This window comes from Corella eumyota, chromosome 1 (genome assembly GCF_963082875.1).
Source record: "Corella eumyota chromosome 1, kaCorEumy4.1, whole genome shotgun sequence".
Classification (NCBI taxonomy): Eukaryota; Metazoa; Chordata; class Ascidiacea; order Phlebobranchia; family Corellidae; genus Corella; species Corella eumyota.
Genome location: NC_137490.1, coordinates 14,740,320 through 14,766,793, shown reverse-complemented (window position 1 = coordinate 14,766,793; position 26,474 = coordinate 14,740,320). Strand labels below are relative to the sequence as shown.

At 25.4% G+C, this 26,474-nt stretch overlaps 1 protein-coding gene across 3 annotated transcripts; it reads right to left on the bottom strand.

The window, feature by feature from the left end:
• Nucleotides 1-6,692: 6,692 nt before the first annotated feature.
• LOC145743883 (ectopic P granules protein 5 homolog) lies at nucleotides 6,693-25,901 on the bottom strand. 3 transcript variants are annotated; one of them, XM_082561947.1, is made up of 53 exons: nucleotides 25,780-25,901; nucleotides 25,568-25,646; nucleotides 25,176-25,427; nucleotides 24,776-24,960; nucleotides 24,231-24,365; nucleotides 23,579-23,719; nucleotides 23,318-23,428; nucleotides 22,618-22,855; nucleotides 22,274-22,446; nucleotides 21,960-22,094; nucleotides 21,366-21,545; nucleotides 20,985-21,135; nucleotides 20,696-20,816; nucleotides 20,420-20,533; nucleotides 20,033-20,277; nucleotides 19,635-19,786; nucleotides 19,288-19,414; nucleotides 18,981-19,132; nucleotides 18,607-18,756; nucleotides 18,142-18,280; nucleotides 17,689-17,842; nucleotides 17,296-17,436; nucleotides 16,957-17,102; nucleotides 16,705-16,861; nucleotides 16,409-16,615; nucleotides 16,151-16,297; nucleotides 15,816-15,935; nucleotides 15,546-15,677; nucleotides 15,222-15,386; nucleotides 14,934-15,036; nucleotides 14,515-14,682; nucleotides 14,333-14,443; nucleotides 13,879-14,018; nucleotides 13,536-13,679; nucleotides 13,117-13,237; nucleotides 12,730-12,957; nucleotides 12,359-12,516; nucleotides 12,054-12,199; nucleotides 11,653-11,851; nucleotides 11,161-11,373; nucleotides 10,906-10,998; nucleotides 10,493-10,667; nucleotides 10,050-10,254; nucleotides 9,570-9,835; nucleotides 9,217-9,415; nucleotides 8,805-8,992; nucleotides 8,470-8,614; nucleotides 8,216-8,328; nucleotides 7,961-8,154; nucleotides 7,684-7,778; nucleotides 7,409-7,540; nucleotides 7,138-7,235; nucleotides 6,693-7,047 (listed from the first exon to the last, which is right to left on the bottom strand). In XM_082561947.1, exons 1-53 carry the CDS (start codon nucleotides 25,834-25,836, stop codon nucleotides 6,853-6,855), a joined length of 8,235 nt encoding a protein of 2,744 aa, XP_082418073.1. In that variant the 5' UTR covers nucleotides 25,837-25,901; the 3' UTR covers nucleotides 6,693-6,852. The 3 variants fall into 3 exon arrangements, 2 of the variants coding, with proteins under 2 accessions (XP_082418073.1, XP_082418080.1); XM_082561954.1 differs by having other exon boundaries at nucleotides 10,493-10,664; XR_014281043.1 differs by lacking the exons at nucleotides 6,693-7,047; nucleotides 7,138-7,235; nucleotides 7,409-7,540; nucleotides 8,216-8,328 and having other exon boundaries at nucleotides 7,694-7,778.
• Nucleotides 25,902-26,474: the final 573 nt, after the last annotated feature.

Sequence of the window (26,474 nt, the reverse complement as noted above, 5' to 3'; positions counted from 1 at the left end):
AAATAAAAAATTTTAAATCGAAAAATAAATGTTGTGTTAGAACCGCACAGGTCCAATTACCGTGTTTACAAAATATTTTTTGAAAATATTAATATTCATAAAAGTTACGAAACTTTTATTAAAAATTTATGAAATCTCAAAACCTAAAATTTTGTATTTTATTAGACGCGCATTGGCCTAACTAACATTCAAGATAACCATTTCGCGAAAATTTTCAGTAAAACATAAGTTTGAGGTAATTTTTATTTTGGTTTTCATTAGGTCACATAATATTTTTGGCCAATGATATTGCATACAAATTTTTTAAAAAAAAATAAAAAATTTTAAATCGAAAAATAATTGTTGTGTTAGAACCGCACAGGTCCAATTACCGTGTTTACAAAATATTTTTCGAAAAAATTAATATTCATAAAAGTTATAAAACTTTTATTAAAAATTTATGAAATCTCAAAATCTGAAATTTTATATTTAATTAGGCGCGCATTGGCCTAACTAACATTCAAGATAAACATTTTGCAAAAATTTTGAGTAGAACAAAAGATTGAGATAATTTTTATTTTGGTTTTCATTAGGTCACGTGATATTTTTGGCTAATGATATTGCATACAAATTTAAAAAAAATAAATAAAAAATTTTAAATCGAAAAATAATTGTTGTGTTAGAACCGCACAGGTCCAATTACCGTGTTATTAATATTCATAAAAGTTAAAATATTTTAATATTCATAAAAGTTATGAAACTTTTATTAAAAATTTATGAAATCTTAAAACCTAAAATTTTGTATTTTATTAGACGCGCATTGGCCTAACTAACATTCAAGATAAAACATTTCGCGAAAATTTTCAGTAAAACAAAAGTTTGAGGTAATTTTTATTTTGGGTTTAATTAGGTCACGTGATATTTTTGGCCAATGATATTGCATCCAAATTTAAAAAAAAATAAAACAATTTTAAATCGAAAAATAATTGTTGTGTTAGAACCGCACAGGTCCAATTACCGTGTTTACAAAATATTTTTCGAAAATATTAATATTCATAAAAGTTATGAAACTTTTATTAAAAATTTATGAAATCTCAAAATCTGAAATTTTATATTTAATTAGGCGCGCATTGGCCTAACTAACATTCAAGATCAAACATTTTGCAAAAATTTTAAGTAGAACAAAAGTTAGAGATAATTTTTATTTTGGGTTTAATTAGGTCACGTGATATTTTCGGCCAATGAGATTGCATACAAATTTTTTGAAAAAAAATAAAAAATTTTAAATCAAAAAATAATTGTTGTGTTAGAACCGCACAGGTCCAATTACCGTGTTTACAAAATATTTTTCGAAAATATTAATATTCATAAAAGTTATGAAACTTTTATTAAAAATTTATGAAATCTCAAAACCTAAAATTTTGTATTTTATTAGACGCGCATTGGCCTAACTAACATTCAAGATAACCATTTCGCAAAAATTTTCAGTAAAACATAAGTTTGAGGTAATTTTTATTTTGGTTTTCATTAGGTCACGTGATATTTTTGGCCAATGATATTGCATACAAATTTTTTGAAAAAAAATAAAAAATTTTATATCGAAAAATAATTGTTGTGTTAGAACCGCACAGGTCCAATTACCGTGTTTACAAAATATTTTTCAAAAATATTAATATTCATAAAAGTTATGAAACTTTTATTAAAAATTTATGAAATCACAAAACCTAAAATTTTGTATTTTATTAGACGCGTATTGGCCTAACTAACATTCAAGATAAAACATTTCGCGAAAATTTTCAGTAAAACAAAAGTTTAAGGTAATTTTTATTTTGGGTTTAATTAGGTCACGTGATATTTTTGGACAATGAAATTGCATACAAATTTTTTGAAAAAAAATAAAAAATTTTAAATCGAAAAATAATTGTTGTGTTAGAATCGCACAGGTCCAATTACCGTGTTTACAAAATATTTTTAAAAAATATTAATATTCATAAAAGTTATGAAACTTTTATTAAAAATTTATGAAATCTCAAAACCTAAAATTTTGTATTTTATTAGACGCGCATTGGCCTAACTAACATTCAAAATAAAACATTTCGCGAAAATTTTCAGCAAAACAAAAGGTTAAGGTAATTTTTATTTTGGGTTTAATTAGGTCACGTGATATTTTTGGCCAATGATATTGCATACAAATTTTTTGAAAAAAATTAAAAATTTTAAATCGAAAAATAATTGTTGTGTTAGAACCGCACAGGTCCAATTACCGTGTTTACAAAATAATTTTCAAAAATATTAATATTCATAAAAGTTATGAAACTTTTATTAAAAATTTATGAAATCTCAAAACCTAAAATTTTGTATTTTGTTAGACGCGCATTGGCCTAACTAACGTTCAAGATAAAACATTTTGCAAAAATTTTCAGTAAAACAAAAGTTTGAGGTAATTTTTATTTTGGTTTTCATTAGGTCACGTGATATTTTTGGCCAATGATATTGCATACAAATTTTTTGAAAAAACATTAAAAATTTTAAATCGAATAATAATTGTTGTGTTAGAACCGCACAGGTCCAATTACCGTGTTTACAAGATATTTTTCAAAAATATTAATATTCATAAAAGTTATGAAACTTTTATTAAAAATTTATCAAATTTCAAAATCTGAAATTTTATATTTAATTAGGCGCGCATTGGCCTAACTAACATTCGAAATAAAACATTTCGCGAAAATTTTCAGTAAAACAAAAGTTTGAGGTAATTTTTAATTTGGTTTTCATTAGGTCACGTGATATTTTTGGCCAATGATATTGCATACACATTTTTTGAAAAAAAATAAAAAATTTTAAATCGAAAAATAATTGTTGTGTTAGAACCGCACAGGTCCAAATACCGCGTTTACAAAATATTTTTCAAAAATATTAATATTCATAAAAGTTATGAAACTTTTATTAAAAATTTATGAAATCTCAAAACCTAAAATTTTGTATTTTATTAGACGCGCATTGGCCTAACTAACATTCAAGATAAAACATTTCGCGAAAATTTTCAGTAAAACAAAAGTTTGAGATAATTTTTATTTTGGGTTTAGTTAGGTCACGTGATATTTTTGGCCAATGATATTGCATACAAATTTTTTGAAAAAAAATTTTAAATTTTAAATCGAAAAATAATTGTTGTGTTAGAATGACCATGTTTACAATTACCGTGTTTACAAAATATTTTTCGAAAATATTAATATTTATAAAAGTTATGAAACTTTTATTAAAAATTTATGAAATCTCAAAACCTAAAATTTTGTATTTTATTAGACGCGCATTGGCCTAACTAACATTCAAGATAAAACATTTAGCGAAAATTTTCAGTATAACAAAAGTTTGAGGTAATTTTTATTTTGGGTTTAATTAGGTCACGTGATATTTTTGGCCAATGATATTGCATACAAATTGAAAAAAAAAATAAAACAATTTTAAATAGAAAAATAATTGTTGTGTTAGAACCGCACAGGTCCAATTACCGTGTTTACAAAATATTTTTCGAAAATATTAATATTCATAAAAGTTATGAAACTTTTATTAAAAATTGATGAAATCTCAAAACCTAAAATTTTGTATTTTATTAGACGCGCATTGGCCTAACTAACATTCAAGATAAAACATTTCGCGAAAATTTTCAGTAAAACAAAATTTGAGGTAATTTTTATTTTGGTTTTCATTAGGTCACGTGATATTTTTGGCCAATGATATTGCATACAAATTTTTTGAAAAAAAATTTTAAATTTTAAATCGAAAAATAATTGTTGTGTTAGAATGACCATGTTTACAATTACCGTGTTTACAAAATATTTTTCGAAAATATTAATATTTATAAAAGTTATGAAACTTTTATTAAAAATTTATGAAATCTCAAAACCTAAAATTTTGTATTTTATTAGACGCGCATTGGCCTAACTAACATTCAAGATAAAACATTTAGCGAAAATTTTCAGTAAAACAAAAGTTTGAGGTAATTTTTATTTTGGGTTTAATTAGGTCACGTGATATTTTTGGCCAATGATATTGCATACAAATTGAAAAAAAAAATAAAACAATTTTAAATAGAAAAATAATTGTTGTGTTAGAACCGCACAGGTCCAATTACCGTGTTTACAAAATATTTTTCGAAAATATTAATATTCATAAAAGTTATGAAACTTTTATTAAAAATTGATGAAATCTCAAAACCTAAAATTTTGTATTTTATTAGACGCGCATTGGCCTAACTAACATTCAAGATAAAACATTTCGCGAAAATTTTCAGTAAAACAAAATTTGAGGTAATTTTTATTTTGGTTTTCATTAGGTCACGTGATATTTTTGGCCAATGATATTGCATACAAATTTTTTGAAAAAAAATTAAAAATTTTAAATCGAAAAATAATTGTTGTGTTAGAACCGCACAGGTCCAATTACCGTGTTTACAAAATATTTTTCAAAAATATTAATATTCATAAAAGTTATGAAACTTTTATTAAAAATTTATGAAATCTCAAAACCTAAAATTTTGCATTTTATTAGACGCACATTGGCCTAACTAACATTCAAGATAAAACATTTCGCAAAAATTTTCAGTAAAACAAAAGTTTAAGGTAATTTTTATTTTGGTTTTCATTAGGTCACGTGATATTTTTGGCCAATGATATTGCATACAAATTTTTTGAAAAAAAATTAAAAATTTTAAATCGAAAAATAATTGTTGTGTTAGAACCGCACTGGTCCAATTACCGTGTTTACAAAATATTTTTCGAAAATATTAATATTTATAAAAGTTATGAAACTTTTATTAAAAATTTATGAAATCTCAAAACCTAAAATTTTGTATTTTATTAGACGCGCATTGGCCTAACTAACATTCAAGATAAAACATTTAGCGAAAATTTTCAGTAAAACAAAAGTTTGAGGTAATTTTTATTTTGGGTTTAATTAGGTCACGTGATATTTTTGGCCAATGATATTGCATACAAATTGAAAAAAAAAATAAAACAATTTTAAATAGAAAAATAATTGTTGTGTTAGAACCGCACAGGTCCAATTACCGTGTTTACAAAATATTTTTCGAAAATATTAATATTCATAAAAGTTATGAAACTTTTATTAAAAATTGATGAAATCTCAAAACCTAAAATTTTGTATTTTATTAGACGCGCATTGGCCTAACTAACATTCAAGATAAAACATTTCGCGAAAATTTTCAGTAAAACAAAATTTGAGGTAATTTTTATTTTGGTTTTCATTAGGTCACGTGATATTTTTGGCCAATGATATTGCATACAAATTTTTTGAAAAAAAATTAAAAATTTTAAATCGAAAAATAATTGTTGTGTTAGAACCGCACAGGTCCAATTACCGTGTTTACAAAATATATTTCAAAAATATTAATATTCATAAAAGTTATGAAACTTTTATTAAAAATTTATGAAATCTCAAAACCTAAAATTTTGTATTTTATTAGACGCACATTGGCCTAACTAACATTCAAGATAAAACATTTCGCAAAAATTTTCAGTAAAACAAAAGTTTGAGGTAATTTTTATTTTGGTTTTCATTAGGTCACGTGATATTTTTGGCCAATGATATTGCATACAAATTTTTTGAAAAAAAATTAAAAATTTTAAATCGAAAAATAATTGTTGTGTTAGAACCGCACTGGTCCAATTACCGTGTTTACAAAATATTTTTTGAAAATATTAATATTCATAAAAGTTATGAAACTTTTATTAAAAATTTATGAAATCTCAAAATCTGAAATTTTATATTTAATTAGGCGCGCATTGGCCTAACTAACATTCAAGATAAAACATTTCGCGAAAATTTTCAGTAAAACAAAAGTTTGATGTAATTTTTATTTTGGGTTTAATTAGGTCACGTGATATTTTTGGCCAATGATATTGCATACAAATTTTTTAAAAAAAAATTAAAAATTTTAAATCAAAAAATAATTGTTGTGTTAGAACCGCACAGGTCCAATTACCGTGTTTACAGAATATTTTTCGAAAATATTAATATTCATAAAAGTTATGAAACTTTTATTAAAAATTAGTGAAATCTCAAAACCTAAAATTTTGTATTTTATTAGACGCGCATTGGCCTAACTAACATTCAAGATAAAACATTTCGCGAAAATTTTCAGTAAAACAAAAGTTTGAGGTAATTTTTATTTTGGGTTTAATTAGGTCACGTGATATTTTTGGCCAATGATATTGCATACAAATTTTTTTTAAAAAAATAACAAATTTTTTCGAAAATATTAATCAAAACTTGACAATTATATTATCTTAGGTATTTTATTGTTAGACTGCATACGTAAGGATTTTTTTAAAATAAAAATATAAAACCCTACCTAATGTATCACTATCAAATATATACTAATTTTTTTGTATGACAGCACATACAAAAGTTTCACGTAAACTGCAAACATTTTTAATATACTTTTAAACATAATAATATATTATTTATTATTATTATTACATTTGATTGCACATGAAACAATTCTGTCGGAATTTAGAAGACAGTAAAACAGAAATAAATAGAATACTTATAAACAATAATATATTAAGTAAACAAATTTTGTATTTTATAACATATAATAGTATAAAATTTATAAAAAAAATATTTATCATGAGAAAATAGAAACTTATTTAGGTATAAGTATATCAAATTTAAACAAATACGTTCTGGTATAATAATATATTGTAGCTATGGGGTTGATCTAAATATGATTTTGGTAAAGTTTTACGAAATTTTTATCTTTAAGATGTAAAAAAAACATTAAGTTTAAATATTACAGATGTAAAATTTTTCCTGTTTTTGGCAATTTGACAAACTTAAACCCTATTTTTATTAAGTATGGTGCAAAGTTAAATAATTTAAATAGGATATATTGGAGAAATGTGTTTTTACAAACAAAGTCAGAAAAGGTCTGTGATGTAAATTATCGCTTTCTTCTTTTAATACTTGGCAAGCCTTATTAATTGTAGATTGATATGAAAGATAGGTTTTGTTGGTAACCGGCAATGTTTTTAATGAATCAAAAGCCTGCGGAGAAATATTTTAAATAAAAAATGTGTTAAAAATATCATCATTTAAGTTTTAAAAGACCTGTTTTTATGGAACTAAGTTGTTTACCTTTGTAGCTGTTTCAATGACCTCACTAGATTCTGGATTGATTCTTGCCAGCCATTGCTTAAGGTAAACTGAAATTGACCTTGCTGATAATCTTAACTCTAAAACATTAAAAACTTATTAATATAATAAACTTAAACAGCAATATCTACATTAAAAATATATACAACTAAAGTTTTTTTTTAACAAGTAAAATGTTTTTAAACCTATGTCACTTTTTAAATTAATTTTTTACTACCAAATTTTAAAAAAATCAACAATATTTTGTACCAACCAATTGAAAGAGGAGATTGTCTTCCAATGCCGATACTGCCAAGAATTCCAGTTTTAACTTTATCCAAACTTACTTGTTCTAATAAAGGGAGTAAACTAGACAACAGGTCCACTACACTGTGTATGTTTAAACCTTAAAATAAAAAAAATTGTTAAAAAAACGTTGCTCACCTGGTAAAAATGATAAAAATATATTATTGTATATTGTAGCTTTTTTTATATATTTTATTTAAAATATTTAATAAAAATCTATACAAACTAATAATTATAACTAACCTTCATTAGGTTGTAAGGTAACAACCTTGTAAAGTATTAAACAAATACAAAGAAAATGATCCCAGACAACAAATAGCTTGCTTTCATTTGCTGGCCTATGAAAAAATTATTAATTATTACAACAACAAAAAAAGTATTTTTCTAAATTGTTAATATTTGTTTTATTCACCTAAAAATTATTATAAAACAAAATTAAAAGTAATGTGATGTACATTAACACAGAAACCCGCATATTTAAAGTAATTTTCAAATCTTGATGTAAATATTAAATTCTTACAACTGTTGAGCTGATGAGATTAAATGAATATCATTTACAGCCAAATCATATAACTTATTACGAAACTCTTCATTTGGTATTTCCATGTTGAGAAACTCCATGTTACTATAGTAACCAGGTAGTTGGTAGGATTTCATAGCATGCACATGTAAAGTTAAAAGACACCCATTGGCTAAACTGTCTCGGGTAAAATCCTAAAAAAAATATTTTTAAATTATTTTTATTTATATGTATGTTTGCTTTTTTTTTTATCACCTTTTGGTTTAAAATTGGGTCGTGAAAAGCTGTTAAAATGTCGTTCCAGTATTTTTGAACCAATTCTGTATTATTTTGTTCAGTATGAAATTCTGTCTTATCTATTTGGGTAACTGTAATTAAAAAAAACGCCATTTATCGCAATATTAAAATAGTTTAAGGTTTTTTTTAATAGTAATTGAATATAGAAAGTGATAATAATACCATTTAAAATACCTTAAGTTACACCAAACCAAACTTGTTATAGTAAATACCTATTATTTCTTCCATGTAACTTTTAATACAAGCCTCTATTATCTTACAACTGTATCCACTATATTGCACAACATCACAACATGAACTTAAACTTGATAATATGGTCAAAGGAGTTAGAGATCTGGATTTTAGGTAAACACAACTCTAAAAATAAAAAAAAATATTTTGGTGTTAATAAAAATTAACCAAAAACTTCCACTATTAAAAAAGTAAATGCTCCAAATTAAAGTTTAAAAAATAAAAAAATAATAATTAAAAATAAAATTTAACTGGGAAAGTCGTACATAAAATAGAAAAACACTTTTAAATACATTAAGTAAATAAAAGTTATTACTTGACAGTGCATTGAATTTTGGTCTGTATTTCCCTTATTTTTGCATTCATTACAAACTGATGGACGTGAAATAACATTCAATATAGCACTAAGTGTGGAGTCATGTAAACTTTCCATAAAAATATTGAGGTAGTTGAACACAACGTTAAATACTGTGTTAAGGTGGTGAGATGTTGATGGATTAATTTCTAAACAAAAATTGTTCAACTTTCTTAAAAATAAAAATAATTTTACAACATTTTAAAATGCATTTTTTTCAATTATATGATAGAAAATAAAAACTGTTCCTTATATCCTAACATTAGTTTAAAACATGACTTTTAATAGTTTTATTTAAGTAAAAATAATTAACTATCAAAAATATTAGTAATCCATCGGTTATAACTATAAATATAAATTAGTATTTATTTACCATTTATTGATGTAAGTTGTAAGCTTTCCATAATTCTGACAATCAACTGTGATAATACTTTAGTGACAACATTTAAAGGTAGTTTTTCTTCATGCTTCATTTTACAAATTAATCTGCCAACACATCGACAATATGACTGCCTCTTCAACCACTTGTTTTCTGACTTTATAGTTGGCCAAGGCATCAAGGGTAAGTTATTCTAACAAAAAATGAAAAATTAAATAAACAGTTTTAAAAAAACGGTATTAATTGAATATTGATGTAAATTTAACATTATAATTTACATTCCGATTTTTATTATTTTTATAACTTTAATTTTTTTTCAATTGAATTTTTTTTAGTTATATACACACCGGTGTTTGTACATCTTGTTTTTCTTTTCCAACCAATGGCAACTTGCACACAACTTTGAGTAGCCTCAAAGCAGTCGCCCTTGGATCAGATGGCAAAGTTTTACTTGCATCGTGCATTAATACACTCGGCCACGAATAATGATCTGAAACCAAATTAGCAAGGTATTCAATTTGATCTGACTCAATACAATCCCATGGAAAAGTTTCAACTTGGTTAAACAGGGAATTAAGATCTGGAAAGTCTTGCAATCTTGAAGGTTTGGATCCTGTTGATTTTAAAAATACTATTTTAAGTGTTTGAAAAAAGTAAAATTTAGTAAAACTTTGCACATAAGTTTTATGTAAACTTTTAAACTAACTTTTGAATAAAGAAAATATATGTAAGCAAAAATACAAAAAGTTAATTCAAAAACACAAATTTTTTTTCAGTAGTAAAAAAAATTGTATATATAACAATAAACAAATAATATGGTTACTTACCCAAAGCAAACAAAATGTGTAAAAATCTGCACAAAATTTCTCCAGTAATATCAATAAATGGATTCATTGCATTATTGTCATCACTTACTGACACTGGTTCCATGGTATGAGATACATTACACATATCAATAATTATTTGCCATGGAATTTTTGGAACAAGATAACAAAGAAATCGAATGGGAGTTTCATTTCCATCTTCACAAATCTTAAGTACAATACATTTATTTTAAAAATTATTTTTTGTAAAATTATGTTCTACAAAAAAGTGTTATACATTATAGCAAATATATAAAATGGATAGCATAAAATTTAATAAACCTTTACAGATAAAATAAACAAGTAACAAAAAGGACTAAATTAAATGTAGAGAAAAATGTAATCTAAAGAGCAATTAGTTATTTTTCCAATATGCAAAAAATTGCAAATATTTTACACTAACATACCTTAATCATTTCATCCAAAGCACTCAGATCGGGAATAAATAAAACCCAAGGTAGATCATATAATGCATTGTGATAAGCATCATATATATAAGTTGGTACTGTAGATTGTTGCATTGTACTAGCATACCTGGACCATACATATGATAATAATGGTGCAACATCACGATTTTCTCTGCTTTCAAAAAGGATTATTTTAAGTTTGAGTATAAGTTTAAACTTTTTAAATATAATTAAACTAAATATTTACATTCTGTTTGGTTACAACATTTTTCAATTTAATTGCAAAGTTATGAAAAATAATCCAAACTGTGTTTAATTAAATTAAAAAACATATTTGGTTAAAATAAAACAAAAAAATAATAAATACCATTTAAAATTATGTTTTAAGAAATTCGAAACTTTTTATTGCTTACCCTTGGCAGAAGTCAATTAAAACATTCTTAAACGAGTTCATCATGGGTTTGGCACTTTCACCATCACAATCCTGCCATGGCCATATATTCTCTCTACATTTAATAAATATAATAAGCAAATAAATGTAAACAAAAAAAAGCCATATAACACTTGCATGTATAAACTCTGTAAAAAGGAAAAACTTTTAAAATTATTTAAAATTATTTAAATGAATGAGCCTTATACTTCTGTTCTATGGAAAAAAATTGTTTTACTTGTCATTTAGTTGTGGCATAATCCAGGGTCCAAACAAAGTAAAAACAGGTTCCAAAGTTGTCCATTTTTGATCTTCAGTCAGTTTAGTTTCTGTGTATAATAACGGAAGTTGATCTCTTCTTACAAAAATTAGTAAAGTTCGACAAATGTATTCATAAAGTTGACTAACGTGAGTAACATAAGGTTGCCATTTTAGGTAAAGACTTGTTGATCTGAAATAAGAAAAAATTTATAATACATCGGTAAAAGTTTTTTTTCAAAATAAATTAACTAATAAAGAAAAAACAAAACAAATTTATAAAACACCGCATTTTAAATATTTTTAAAAATATTATAATTTATTTTAAAAGGTTCATTATTTAAAATTTAAAATAAAGTTTAAAAAAAGAAAAAAAATTAAACCAATCAAAAATATTTTTTTACTAAAGGCAACATCACTTTACAAACCATTATAATTTAGCTAAAAACCAAGAATTTAAACAAAAGTTAACCTTGCATCAGTATCAGTTGATCGAAAATTATCAAAATAATCGACTAGAAGTTGTATTGCTTGTTGAAGTGTGTTCCAATCGATACAAGATGAATAAAACAACAAATTTTCAGTGTTTTCATTAGTTTTAAGCTTTTCTGTGAATGAAGTCGTGATTAAAATTTCCCAAGGTTTAGTTGATATATCTTGTGTGCGTGAAGCTAAAATAATACAGTTAGTTTTAAAATTAAAAAAAAATTAACGATAATGCAATTAAAATGGTTAAAATATTAATAAAAGAATACATTATTATACTATAGGAACTAAATTAAAGCCCTATCTCTTATATTTAATTTAAGTCCTGTTTTAAAAATAAAAAAAGTTAACAAACTACTTTTTAATTCTATTAATATATTTACAAACCTTCTAAAAGAAATCGAATAGCATCCACAAAAGTAGTTGGAAACCTAAAGTGTACTAAACATCGAAGTTGGTTAAGATAAATTTCGTGAACCGCTGAATGTGAGGGTTTGTGTGTGATTGCATTACTAAAAACTTGGTTTGATTTACTGCAAAATATAAATAATTCAGTTTATGCAAAATCAGTATTTACATTTAACCACAAGCAAAATTAAATGAATAAAAGACATTTATTTATACAAAATATAATTTATTTATACAAATTTAAATTATTACCAAACTTCAAAATATATAATTTGATAATTTACCTTGGTTGACTACTATTATTTTGTTCCACTTTGCTATGCTTGTTGTGAGATCTTGACTTTAAAGTACAACCAATTAGCCCAATAACAACATATTGTAATAACTCTACTCTGTCACTTAACATAGGTTGCAATTCATTCAACCAAGAGCCCATGTCAAACTAAAAATTTAAATATATTAATGTAAATATCAAGATACAAATTTTAAATAAAAAAGGAAATAAATTATATTTAAAATTAAATTAAAAAAAATATTTGGTTAAAAAATCGATATATTTAAGAGTATCAAAAAAATTATTTTTATGCAATATCACACGCGTAAATATAAAGTCATTTAAAATTAAAAGTCTAAAATTTCTATATCACATTCATACCTTTGTTAAAAGAACAAATAAAACATCGGGATCGTCCTTGGTAGTAGTTGATACAACCCTTACAACTTTTAAATACATTCTAACATATTCTTTAAAACTGTCATCAATCGATTTCCCAGATTTGCTTCCAGGCGCAAAATGAGGAGATAGGAGACTTGCTGAGGCTGGGTTGTTTAATACTTGATCTAATATGTGAACAGCTTGTTCATGTGATTGGGATACAAAAATCTGACAAAATGAATTTAAAATTCTAAAATTTTTTTTCCTAATGATATTTTTATTTAACTTAATTTGACCAAATAATAATATTGAAATAATATTGACTGACACAAATAATAATATTGACTTATTTTTTCCATTCATTTTTTCCCATTAAATTAGAATTACCTGTCCTGTTAATTCAACAACATTGGCAAGTAATTGTTTGGTCGGGTGACAACTTTTCCTTTCTCCTGAGTACATATCAGCTAATAAGTAGAACAACTTTATTCCACTTTCCTTAACAACTCTAAAAATAATTATCAATTATTTTATAGTTAGATGCTGTGTTTACTATACATGATATAAATGTACTATAAGTTTAATATACTAAGCCAGTACTAATAAAAAAAAGCTTATTTAAAAGCAAGCACACTTGTAAAAATTTGAAATTGCCAACTAACAATAAAGAAAAATGCTTTAAAATATTGCACTTGTATATTGGAACTAGATGAATGTTCACACTGGTAAACCATGAATTTTAAATTTGCCATGTACACTAATAGAAGCTTATTATTACAATTTTTATCCAATATCTTCTTATATACCTGTGTATTTCTTGTGATAATGCAGGTGAATTAGAATTCAGTTCCAATGCCCTTATAACACCTTCGATATGTAATGCAGCATAACATAACTCCATACTTAATTCTTCAGTCATGAACTCTTTAAACGCTTCTGTGTATGTATTTCTAATAAAATATATATTAGATAAATTTGACATTGCCAATAAATTTATTATTACTTGATACTTGGTCGATATTAAAAAAAATATGCACAAAATAAAATAAATATTTAGTTTAATTAGATTTTTAATAAAAAAGACAACTATGTTTCCCAAATAAATTATAAAATTTTAACTTTTAAACATTTTTTTAACTTTTTTAATACCTGTTTGCTTCCAGTTTGTCAGAAACAATATTGCCCAGGGCTTTTTGTTTAAATCTTAACTTAACCTCAGCAGGACCAGAGCATTTGTGAGTTGGTGAAAATGCAGATTGACATTCAATCATCACACTTAACTCTGTGTTCTAACAAAAATTTAACAAAAAGTCAAAAATTTAAAAATTTAAAAAAAATTGTATTTGTTAAGCTTAAAAAATATAAAAACTTTTAAATTGCAATTTTATTAAGTTGTTGGAAATATAATTGTATACAAAGTTAACATTAGTTAGTTATTTAAGTTAATAAATGTAGACTATAAAAGAAAGCCTAGTGTATATGAGGTACATTTGATTTTCATGATTAACATTTTTTTAGTTTAAAGCAAAACACAGTTATTTAGTTTTTCTTGTTTTAAAACCCTCAGTAATTATGTGAGTTATGTTTTTAAACTTTATACTACCTTCATAAAATAAAGATCTGGTAAAATCTTCATATATTCATTATCAATAAGATGATGTTTCTTTTGAATATGAGTAAAGCTGTCAGCAAAACTTGAAACGATTTTCAAATCCTTAGCAGAAAAAAAATTAATAAATTTAAAACTCAAAAACTTTAAGAGTTTAAAATTAACTTAAAAATTACCTGATCAATAGCTTCTAATACAGAGTTATAATCCTCCAATAATTCAGTATTATTAACATGGACAGGGGAGGTAAGAGGGTCTTTTAAATAAATATCAGGTATATTGGAGGGTGGTTCAAATTGACGTAATAGTTGAGTAATTCGAACAATATTAGTGGAATTGTTGTTCTGGAAAATAAAAAAATTAAATATGTTTAAGTTTAATCCTATTTTGAAAGGCACAGTTATTATTCAACACACCATAAAAAGCATTCACTATATAGTATATAGATATTTATATACACATTTTGGTCATATTTAAGATTTTTTAAATTAAATTTTATGCTTAACAAAAATTTTACTAAATTTTAAGGTTGATACCCAATTTTAAAGCCAATTTTATTGTGTTTAAGCGGTTTAATAAAAAAGTTATGTTTTACTTTGTATCTGTGGTAACTATGTCTTTTATGATTGCGCTGGGTTTTCTTCGGTTTTTGCAAATCTATCCAATTTTCTGTTAATTCGATTAAATCTTTTTCAATTCTAAAACGTAAAATGTTAAAACTTAGAAATAGAAAATAACATTTTTTACAAGCTACAATAAATATTTAGATTGTATATTAACAGAAAAATCTGGTAATTACATTAATTTGTCATAGAAACAAAATACATGAACAACAAAAGTTGAATGTAATATAATAAACAAATTAAATATTTTGTTGTACAACCTTGAATTGTTGATAGCGTCGTCGCAGGCATTTGTTTTGTGTCCTCTAATTTTAATAAGTAACTCAGGATGATATTGGTTAGGTAGAGAGGGCAAATACAAATCGTAATCATGCATTTTTGACTCTTCTAACCACAGTTTAAATGTGTGATATAGTTTTACAAACCTAAAAAAAAATTGAAAAATCCTAAACTCAAATTAGTAAGGTTTTTTTTAATTGTTTTAATTTACTATTTTTAAAATCATTGAATCAAAAATTCAATTTAACTTTGATGTTTGTTATTATTAAAGTTAATATTTTATATTTAAAATGATTGCCACTTACATGGTGTGCATTGCTTTAACGTCACTCAACACAGAATTACTTAAAATTAAACCATGATGAAATTCTGATGTATTCTGGAGCCTGGTTCTTAATTTGTTATACATTGGAAGCATGTTAATAGCTCCAAAAAATCTAAAATAATTTTTTTTTAGGGATTATTAAATATTATGCTAAATGCAATTATTTCTATACCTAACACTGGTTAATATTTTTAGCACATCTATTTGGTAAAAATTAAGAAGTAAAAAAGTTGGAATAAAAATAAATTACCGACAACCCAAACTGCTTCTTCCGTCCTTTGGAATAAATATAAATCTTAGAAAGAAGTTGTACCAAATAACAGGTAATAAAGGATGATTGAATGGTGTATTAAGTGCAAGCTCTCCCCATCTAAATACAATGTAAATCAAAAAAAAATAATTAAAAATAACTTTTTAAAAAAATTGAATATATACCCTTAAATGATGTTTAAATTACCGTAAAATAATTGCACATTCTAAAAAAGTTTTGAATAGCTTTAGTATAATCAACCACCCCCATTATTAATTAAGACCATGCTAAAAAATAAAATGTTATTAACTATATTTTTAAAAAAGTGAACTTGCCTGTATATAGCTAGTGAAGATTGAATGGGGGGATGGGTTAGTTTAAGTTTATTTGCAGATTTCTTAATGGCGGATTCTATTGATAACTTGGGTTCAGATCTTAACATCATTAATAATGACATCCATACTTTGCTGTCATCCTCATATCTTAAATCAGTAAAGTTTTTTATTATTTTTGACATTGTAATACACTCAACAATCAAGATTTAGTAAATTTTTGAAATTATTTTATTATAATTTTTAACAAATTTATTGTACCTTGTTTCAGCTTCTAAAACTGCCATATATAAATACACATTAATTGTTGACTGGTTAACCATGCTTTCTATAAAAGATGGTGGTCCTTGCTGGTTGTTACCAGTAACCATATGCAGAAAAGATGACACCACAGACTTATGTGGTTGGTTGGTTGTTATAGTGTGACCATGTACTATTAGGTTGACATAACTGTTGTACAACATTGTTCTATAAATAAAAAAAATAAATGTCAAAAAATTATAAACTTACTATATAAAAAAAATCATTTAAAAATAAATAATATGAAGTTTACTTACCTACACTCAAGCATACAACCCTCGCCAATATTTCTCGAAGTTTTAAAAATATAATCAGTCAGTGATTGAAGCTGGTTGTCTTTGAACCATCCTGGTATGGCTAAAACCATTTGCAACCAGTAAGACACCACTGCAGTTTGGTTACTGGCGTCAGTGGCTAAAAAAATATCAATAACATTTTTGTACAATTAACTTAATTGAATAGGCTAACTATTTTGCTATTAAAATTAAAAATAAAACTCAATTACTTACTTATACAAATGTGATTTTCAATAATTGAAGATAATAAAATGAGAGGGTCGTCATTCTTCGAGTTATCTGGTAATATTCTGCTAGTCAACCCACTTACAAAACCTTCATTTGTGGAATGTAATAAGCAGTGAAGTGTTTCTATAAACCTAAAAATATCAAAGTGCGGTTAAAAAATTAGCCATATTTATTTTATCCTTTTATTAAGTATTTATATTTTTATATATTTTATCACTAATATTACGATACTTTTAAAAAAATACAATATCAATAACAAATAATTTATTCACTATTTCTTTATTATTTGTGCATAAAATTATTAAGCAATACATGATTGTTTACCGGTGGTTTTCTCCCAAGTTAATATTAGATTTGTAAAACAGAGGTAATATACAATCCAAGCACTTCAATGCTGCTCTTATGTGATTGGTTGATGCTAATGTGTGAAGAAAATCAATTCCTTGAGATAAAAATCCATCCAAACTAAAATAAAAATAAGTCTTAATCTATATAGAATATAAAAACAGAAAAAAAATAATCTATATAGAATATAAAAACAGAATTATTTGATTAAATTTGGTATAGTGTTAATGTTACAAAATCAATCACATTATTTAATTAATTGCCAAATTTAACTTAAACAACTGGTAATTCTATATTTGGATTTTACCAAAATTTTAGTTGCTGTTCAAAATATAATTTTTTACATATCCTAAAAATATCAAAAAAACCTACCTATGTCCAATATTTGTGATCAGCAAAGCAACATATAATGCCATCGAAGACTTTTCGTTGATAGCATGTAATAAAGGATGTAATGTTGGGTCTGTGTTTAGTTCTCTTACTTGGAAGGTTTCTTGGTTTTTAGATTTTTCTTTCACTTTGTCATCTGAGGTTTAAAATAAAATTATGATATAAAATTTTAAAGTATGATTCCTTTAATAAAGCTTAGTCCATAATTCTTAACCATCCATTAATTTAAAAAATTTAATATATTTGTATATCCAACTTATAGGATTGTCAAAATAAATAAATGCCTTTCTAGTGCCTGGAGTCAATTGTTGGTTTAAATGCAGCCCTATTAATATGTAGTCTATAGAGACACTAATCGACTAAGTTAATTTTAAACAAAAATATTTCAAAACAAAGAAAATTTAAAATTTTTATGGATAACAACAAAAAACAAACCTGTATGTTGAGGTGGTAATGTTGGTGTTGTTAAGTATTGGTGAAGTTTAAGTTGTGATAAAACATGCCAACTCCAAGAAATAAATTGTTGCTCAGTTGTTCCTGAACTTAATCGCACTGCTGATGCTACTTTGTTTACCTGTTAGTGTAACCAAAATGTTTGTGAATAAACAAAATCTATATAACCATTGGACTTAGATATCAATTAATCATAACTTATATACAAACGCATAATAAATCCTAAGTCATCTACATCTATACTAATCTACATATATATAATACAGCTTATTGGACAATACATTTCTAATTTACAGATCCTTAAAAAAAGAAAACTGCCAGTATTTGCATGTGTTTATTTATAAATTAATTGTTGCAGCCCTATTACGGCGATCAAAGTCCATCTCATTGGACAGGCAATTACTTATTTTCCCTTTAAAACATTATTTTGTCTTATTTACAACTTACATGATCTATGCTCATTGACATCAGTCCCAAATGAAGTTTGTCATATTCAATCTTAACATTTGTCTCAACAATTAACATTGCAATTTTACAGTGAACTTTATGGTCTAACATTAAACAACCTTGGTTGTTATTGTAACCAAAGTTTAAACCCTACAAAATATCAAACATTTAAAAATTGCATTTAAAATTAAACACAATTAACAACAAATGCCTAAAATGCATTTTGGTGTGGTCAAATAAATTTAATATTGATTTACTTGATTAAATCCACCTCTATTTTTAGAAACACAATGTCTGTACCACATTTACCAAAATAATTTTATATTTATTGGGAATTAATCTAATTTAACAACAACTTTAACATTTATCGTTACCTGAATAGCAATCTGGGCAAGTCGAAATTCTGTTGACCCCAGTAAGTAGCCAAGCAACCAGGTTCTAATAAGGTTCAAGTCATTTAACGTGGGTTGCCATAAAGTGTAAGGTAAGTCACTCACTGCATAGACTGCTATTTGGGATAATGTATCTAAATGCGAAAGAGGAAAAATATGATATACCTTTTAAGGAGAACATATTTACCTAACAATAAAAAGCATTATTTAGTAAAATAAGTACTAAAAACATATTTTTGGGAATAAATATGTATATATTTTTGAAAAGTTATTATTTTGAATAAAACACCTAGATTGTCTGCCACAAATTTGAGCAAAGTTGATATACAATAAGGATGATAGGCAGCAACAGAAGATAGTAATTCTCTTCCAGTTTTACTGCAAATATCCTTTGTTGATGCATACATAAACGAGACCTTAAAATATAAAATAAAAAAAAATAAAATTAAAATGTTTTATTCTATATTATGACATTGTTTTTAAACACAGAAAATAATGAACACATATAAAGTTAAGTTACTGTTGATTACGTTTAAAGTTGTTTAAAGTAAAAACAAAAAAATAAAAAACGAAAGTAATGTATTAAAAAAAAATTAAATTTAAGTTGGACCAAAATTTGTAAATAAATATATCTACCTTAAAAATGTCAACACAAATGGTGTTAACAAGATGTTGCTCAGATGTTGGTCTAGCTTGGGCCAAGTTAGCAAATGCTGTCAACAAATAAACAATTTCATTCGCTGGCATTGTTGATAATTGCTCCTCAAATGCTAATTTAGTGTCTGGATCTAAAAATAGTTTTTTTGTTAACATTTATAAACTTTAAAAATTATTTTTTTAAATTTAAACTAATATTTGTTCACATAATTATTTATCAGGTTAAAGTTTTAGCTTAAATCACTCAATAAAAACAAAATTAAGTTTAAATTCCATTTCTTTTAAATCATCAAACTTTTAAATTTGTTTATTAAATTAAAAAAATATCAAAAACAATAAAAAATTATTTACAATAAAAGTATAATTTCAATATGTACCTTGTATAAAATCCAGCCATTCTTGTTGGGTGTAGTTAGTGCTCACTAAACTATCAACCTCAGACCTCACCCCAGCAGGTACATTCATCAACAAATAAAATGTCTCGGCAGCTTTTTGAGACACCGAGTGGTAGGAGAGGTCGGCAATAAATTGGTAAATGCCAAGGCGAGCCACAGATAAAAGTCTAGAAACACATCGTTTGCAGAATTCGTCATATTCAAGTTGTACGCGATAAATACCGTACCTAAAATAAAAATGTAAATTTATGAGTTTTTACATAAAAATAAATTCCGCAGTAAACTTTACTAGTTTTGTTTTTTTTACCGGCAAGCATTATTTTAGCATTTTTTTTACACATTTAAATATACGCATTGTGTTTAACTTACTCTTGTACAGCAGTAGTTTTTTCCACAGCTTGCTTGTAGTTTAACCAATGTTCTGACATAAGAAGAACAATATTTCTGATTGCTTGCGCTATTCTTCTAACCATTTGTTTGTACCTGAAAAAAACACAAAATTTTTTAAAATCTAAAACATTTATTTTTAAACCTTTACTTAAATAAGTAATATTTTACATTTCAGTAAAAAAAAATTTACAAAATAGGCAAACATGAAAACAACATTTAAAAGATGATATGCACAAGTAAAGTTAATTAACTTACTTTGGTCTACCAAGGTTAGCTAACCCTTCCCCCAATAATTCACAAATAAGATCACAAATAGTGAGGCTTGCTAATATGTCCTCGCTTTTTAGCATTTCTTGTATGTATTGATATGTACCATCTATGTCAAACAAGTAAATATTAAAATAGATTTTTGCCAAAAGTCATAATTTTTTTTTGTAATTAGATATATGATTTTAGGGTAATATACATACATTATTACATATAAAAAAAGGTTAAAAATATTAAATATTGCAAAATATATTTAAAATAATTTAATATTTCTTACCAGAATTAATTTCAAGATTAAAAACATGAGCGAGAATAGTTTCCATGTGAATTTGTTTGAACAAAACAATAAGATCGTTCTCAGATGGAAGAAGAAGGTTGTGGATGTTGGAGGCATTAAGAGAATCCATCTCATCACCATCCTCATCAATCTGCAAGAAAAGAGGATCAAAATTTCAAAAAATTTCAAATGTAAATAAAAAATTGTTATATTTAAAATTAAAAATTCCAAAATTAAAAAAAATTCCAATGGCATTTTCAACAAAAATTAATTTGTTTAATCTATATTTAAAGTACAATTACAATTCATTTTTAACAGTAAAACAACAATTAATTAAACAATTTTACTAATAAAATCAGTATATATCAACATTTTACTTACCATTGTCCATCCAGTAATATTTGTTTTATCTCCTTCCAACCCAGACACCAAAACTTTGTAGTCAGCTAAAAAATCTTCTCTGCCCTTGGTGTTTTTCAACATCAAGTAAAGTAAATACAAAGAGTGATCCAATGATGTTTTGTCTCTTGTTTTACCACCATTTAGGGAAGGACCAGATATCTAAAATAACAAATAATATGATAAATTTAATTATGTGCTTTTTTTACAATCAGATAAATTTAAAGGTTTTAACATTAAGTATTATAGGTATAATCTTGTAGTTATAAAAGTACATTACATACTTATTTTATTAGGCAAACATTTTTAAATCTACACAAAACGATAAAATTGTGATTACTAAGGGCAAGCTTTACTAACCACAAAAAGTTAATGTAAGAAATATACCACAATACTTCTAAAACAAACATTATGTATTAGTTTGCAGTTAATATTCTTGTTCTTAGAGCAAAATTGCCAAATACTAAATAGTTAAAGCAAGAAAAAATAGCAAGAAAACATTTATAAAATTACACAAACTCTATTTACATTTGAAATCATGGTAAAAATTAAATTAATAGTAATTTAAATAATTACTTGAACAAGTCCATCACTCCATTTATGAACTCCGGGTGGGCATCTTAGAATGTGATTTAACACAAACATCTCTTCACTAAAATGTCGACCTGATGTCGTTGGAGAGTCAACTGATTGCAAAAGATGTTGGATTGTCTACAAACACAATGTTTGTTATTTTCACATTCAATATCACATTGCCATGTGCCTTTGTCTCACAATAAAAGTTTAAACAGCATGTGCAAACATACACAGCACAGAGTAGTATTTAAATATAAATCTTAATTTAAAAGATAAAAAATAATTAAAATCAGAAAAAATAAACTAAAATTTACCAGTGCCACCCATCTTTGCACATCTGTCCAAAATCGATCTTTTTCTTCTTCCTTCCCTCTTTTTCTTCTTACAAACAGAAACAAAACATTCACAATTCTCTTCAGCTCGGAGACTGATTCATCAACCAGTTGGAGAAATAAAGAAGCTTGTGTCATCTTTGATGAAGAATTTCCTGTTATTAAAATACAAAATTATATTAATTAGGATAATCTGACTAATCAATCTAAAAACTCTGATTTAATTGGAAGAAAAAATAAAAATAAATGTTGACTAAATGGATATACCTTTTTGTTCACTATGTGTATTAATTTCAAAATAAGCTAGCTTTAATTTTAGGTGTTACCTGAACATTGTTTTAACTTATTTCTTCTTAAGCTATATTTTTCAGTTGCAGTATAAAGAAACTGCTCGCAATGCAATCTAGCAACTGTCGATGAAAAAACAGCAGTTGTGATACTCTCACTTGCTATTCTGCGACCTTCTCTCAGAGATAACGACAAAGTGTTACCAGCCTCGTTGTCATAGGAACAAGTATCAAAATGATAAGTGGTATTTACTTTTCTGCGGTCTTGACAATAAGCCTTAAAACGAATAAATATTTTAAGTAAAAACTTAAAAAAGTTTTTAACACAAAAATGTATTTGTAAATTAAAAATGACAATGTTTTTTAGTTGTTTAGATAAGAATAATACTAGTACTGGTATCGTTGTAAAACAAAATTTATAATTAATAAAACATCAAGGCTTAACAGAATAAATTAACTATGTACAATTTTGACCTAACAAATTACATTGAAACTCTGGTGAACTTTTCAAATCATTAAAAATTAATAAGATTTTGTTGTGACATTTAATTAAACCTGAAAGTTTTATGCTTTAAAAAATTAAGAGTTGTTCTTTATTTGATAAGTCTAATACAATTTTTTTGAAAGTCATTAAAGAGTGAAAGTCATTAAAAAAATTATTATCTTATCTATGTTATTAAATCTGATAAGATTATGCAAAACTTTTGTTTGAGTTTTACAGAAAAGGAAATTGATTTACCTCTGCTTCAACTTTACCCTGCCCAGTTCGAAAAACTTTATCAAGGTTTCTTTGTACGACTTCTTTTTGGTTTTCATGTTCGTTTTTGGCCCCGATTAATCTATGTCTGGTCTGAACAAAAAAAATAAAAAATAAAATATATTTTTAATCAATAAATTTAATTTTACTAAATTATTTATAGAATGAGCAAATAAGTACTGATATAGTATCATATTTAACAAATTTATGCATTTTAGTTTTTTTTGAAATATTAACACATACCATGTAATAATTTTGTAGAAGTGTCATAAACGGCTCATCATTTTCATTTGCAAGCGCAATAAATTGATCAGTATAAGTGTCAGCATGCTCCAATAAGGTGTTGTTATAAAACATGGACAATTCTGCTTGGGTAAAAGGTTTCTGTAACCATAAAATAATATAAAATGAAAAACTTTTGTTTATTGTGAATGTCAGTTATATCATAAAAAAATTAAATAATTTTAATTGCAGACATCTTTCACTCAAAAATATGCAAATGTTAATAATCTTACATAAATTAAAATGGCAATGTTATAAACCAATAAAAAATTTTGGCAAAGGGTAAGGAACAAAAGTTTTCTAAAAAATTCGTTGGCATATTTAATTAAAAAGAGCGCAAAATTTTATATTAAACTTAGGCCATTTGGCTATTAAACTAATTTTGAGGGCCATTAATAAAATCTGAAAAATGTACTTTTAAGCAATTCAACGAAATCCCTATAGAATTATATTAGGCACAGTTTTGAATAATTGATTATGTGTAGAATGAAATTAGCTGTTTGTCTGAGCATTACAATGGCTTAAGCTTAAATATGTTATAACAATACTGTATACACAATATGAAATATGATAATTTAAATAAATATCCAAAATTTACAAAAACAAAACCCACCATTGTAGTTTGATCTTCGTCATTCACAATTAAACTATCAAGTTGAGGATAGATTTGTTCAGTATTTTGCTCATCTGTGGCTGCCATATCCCAATCATATTCTTGAAGAGGTAAAACCACATCACTGTTACAACCCTAAAAACAAACACTTGTTATTTTGGAAATAATGCTTAGATATTTTTATACAGATATAATACTTATATCATGTTGTAAATTTTTTTCACAAAAAGAGATATAACTCCTGATATAGTTATCTTAGAAAACCACAAGTTGCAAAACAAGTTAAGCAAAAGACACACCACAATTTACTTATTAACTAAACAATATGCAAATAGCAGTAGAGTTAAACTTCTTGTGATTTAAGTAAAAAAGACACAACTTATTTCCACAAAAAAAATACAAGTGCACTGAAATATATGTAATATTTAGAAAACAATATTAAAACATCAAATAAATTTCTATAAATTTTTAAAACAAAAATGAAATGTATATTACAAATATTAAACAACATTAACTACAAAAAGTTTACTCTCACAAACACTTACTTCTTTTTCTGGATCCATACTGATAATTTCATCCACTGATTCAGGTACAAATTCACTTTTATTTATCGACGACAATTCTGGTGGATCAAATAATATAGGTGGAGCAGTTGCTAAAATGTCATCATTTGTAGCATTGTTTAATTCTGATTCCTTATTTTCCATTGGTGCTGAGGGAATTTCATTTTCTATACATAAAAAAATAAACAAAGGGTTAACTGGTTAAACACAAACGAAACGCAAAAATAAAAATTATAATAAAAATATTTACAAAGAAACTAAAATAAGAATTAGGTAAATTAAGAAAAAAATTTTTTAAATTTATTTACATGTTGATAGTAACAATAAATTATTGTCTTTAAAAATATTTAAACCAGCAATTAATAACAAAACATGTAATTACCATTATCTACAGGCAAATTATTTTCTTTCTTCACGCTGTCGTTTAAACTGTTTTCTGACATTAAAGATGAATCCAAATCTTGTTTTGTCGAACAAATTTTATAGAATTGAACTGGAACAACTGAGCTATGTGCTTCTTGATTATTTTCACCAGTTATAATTTCCTTATTAATTTCTTTCTTTATTTCAGTATTGCTTTTAATTAAAATTTCTTTATTTATGTTATTGCTTTGGTCTCCATTGGTAATGGTTTCTAAAAATATAAATTTTAATTTTTATATAATATAGCCTATTTAAAAAAAACTATTTCAATCTATGCATATATCTATAGTGCAAAAAATATATATTTAACAGAACTTATAAATACATTTAACGTTTACACATTAACATTACCGGTATGATTGTTTATTTGTTTGACTTCTCCATTCGAAACACTCTTTTCTTTGATGTTTGAGTTAATTGTTGTTGTTACCTTAATGCAAACAAATAAATAATAAAAACAAATATTATGCAATTTTATTGCTAATACAGACATGCAAAAAACGTTTTAAGAATTACCTAAAAGATATATTGGAAAGAAAAGTCCAACATAAGTTATAACTTACTTTAGTTCTGACTTTTTCTTTTTTTGTTGTACGACTTTTTGGGCGTACAGCTTCCATATTTAATATAGGCTAATTGATTATTTACAATGTTATTCAATAACTTATAAAAAAGTTAATGTGGTACTGCAATTGTATAGAAAGAGCATTTAAATCAATAAAAAAGTCTGGTGACCAGACTCTGGTCTACTTGCAAACTTGTAATTTTTAATTCCTTTTTTGCCTTTTTGTATTAGCTTTCTTCAAAATACAACTAGATTGTAAACTGACGTTAAAGTCAAAAAGCTTCTACAAAAGATTTTCTTAGTAAATATTAGTGTGTGCAGTTAAAAAAACCTTTAATAATGACTTTTATAGATTATCCAAACCGCAACTTCGTTTGTTTACGTTTTTGATCAGCTGACTTTGACTGAATTAAGTCACGAGACCACCTAACGGCTCGATCTCACCCAGAGTTTAAGGCACTATCTAATGTTTAAATGCGAGTAAATTTTCCAGTTTTTTGCAAAACCGTATAAACAAAGTACTGCCAAGTCTCTAAAGGTCGTATGACATTACGACTTTAATACGGCTATTTTATGTAAAAATTATTTATGATTCAACTGTTAAAAAAAATCAATAGCTACCTTTTCCAGACGTCGTTTTTTTGTATAAGAGTAATTTTAAACAAACAGACCTACATTTTACTTTTGTAAATA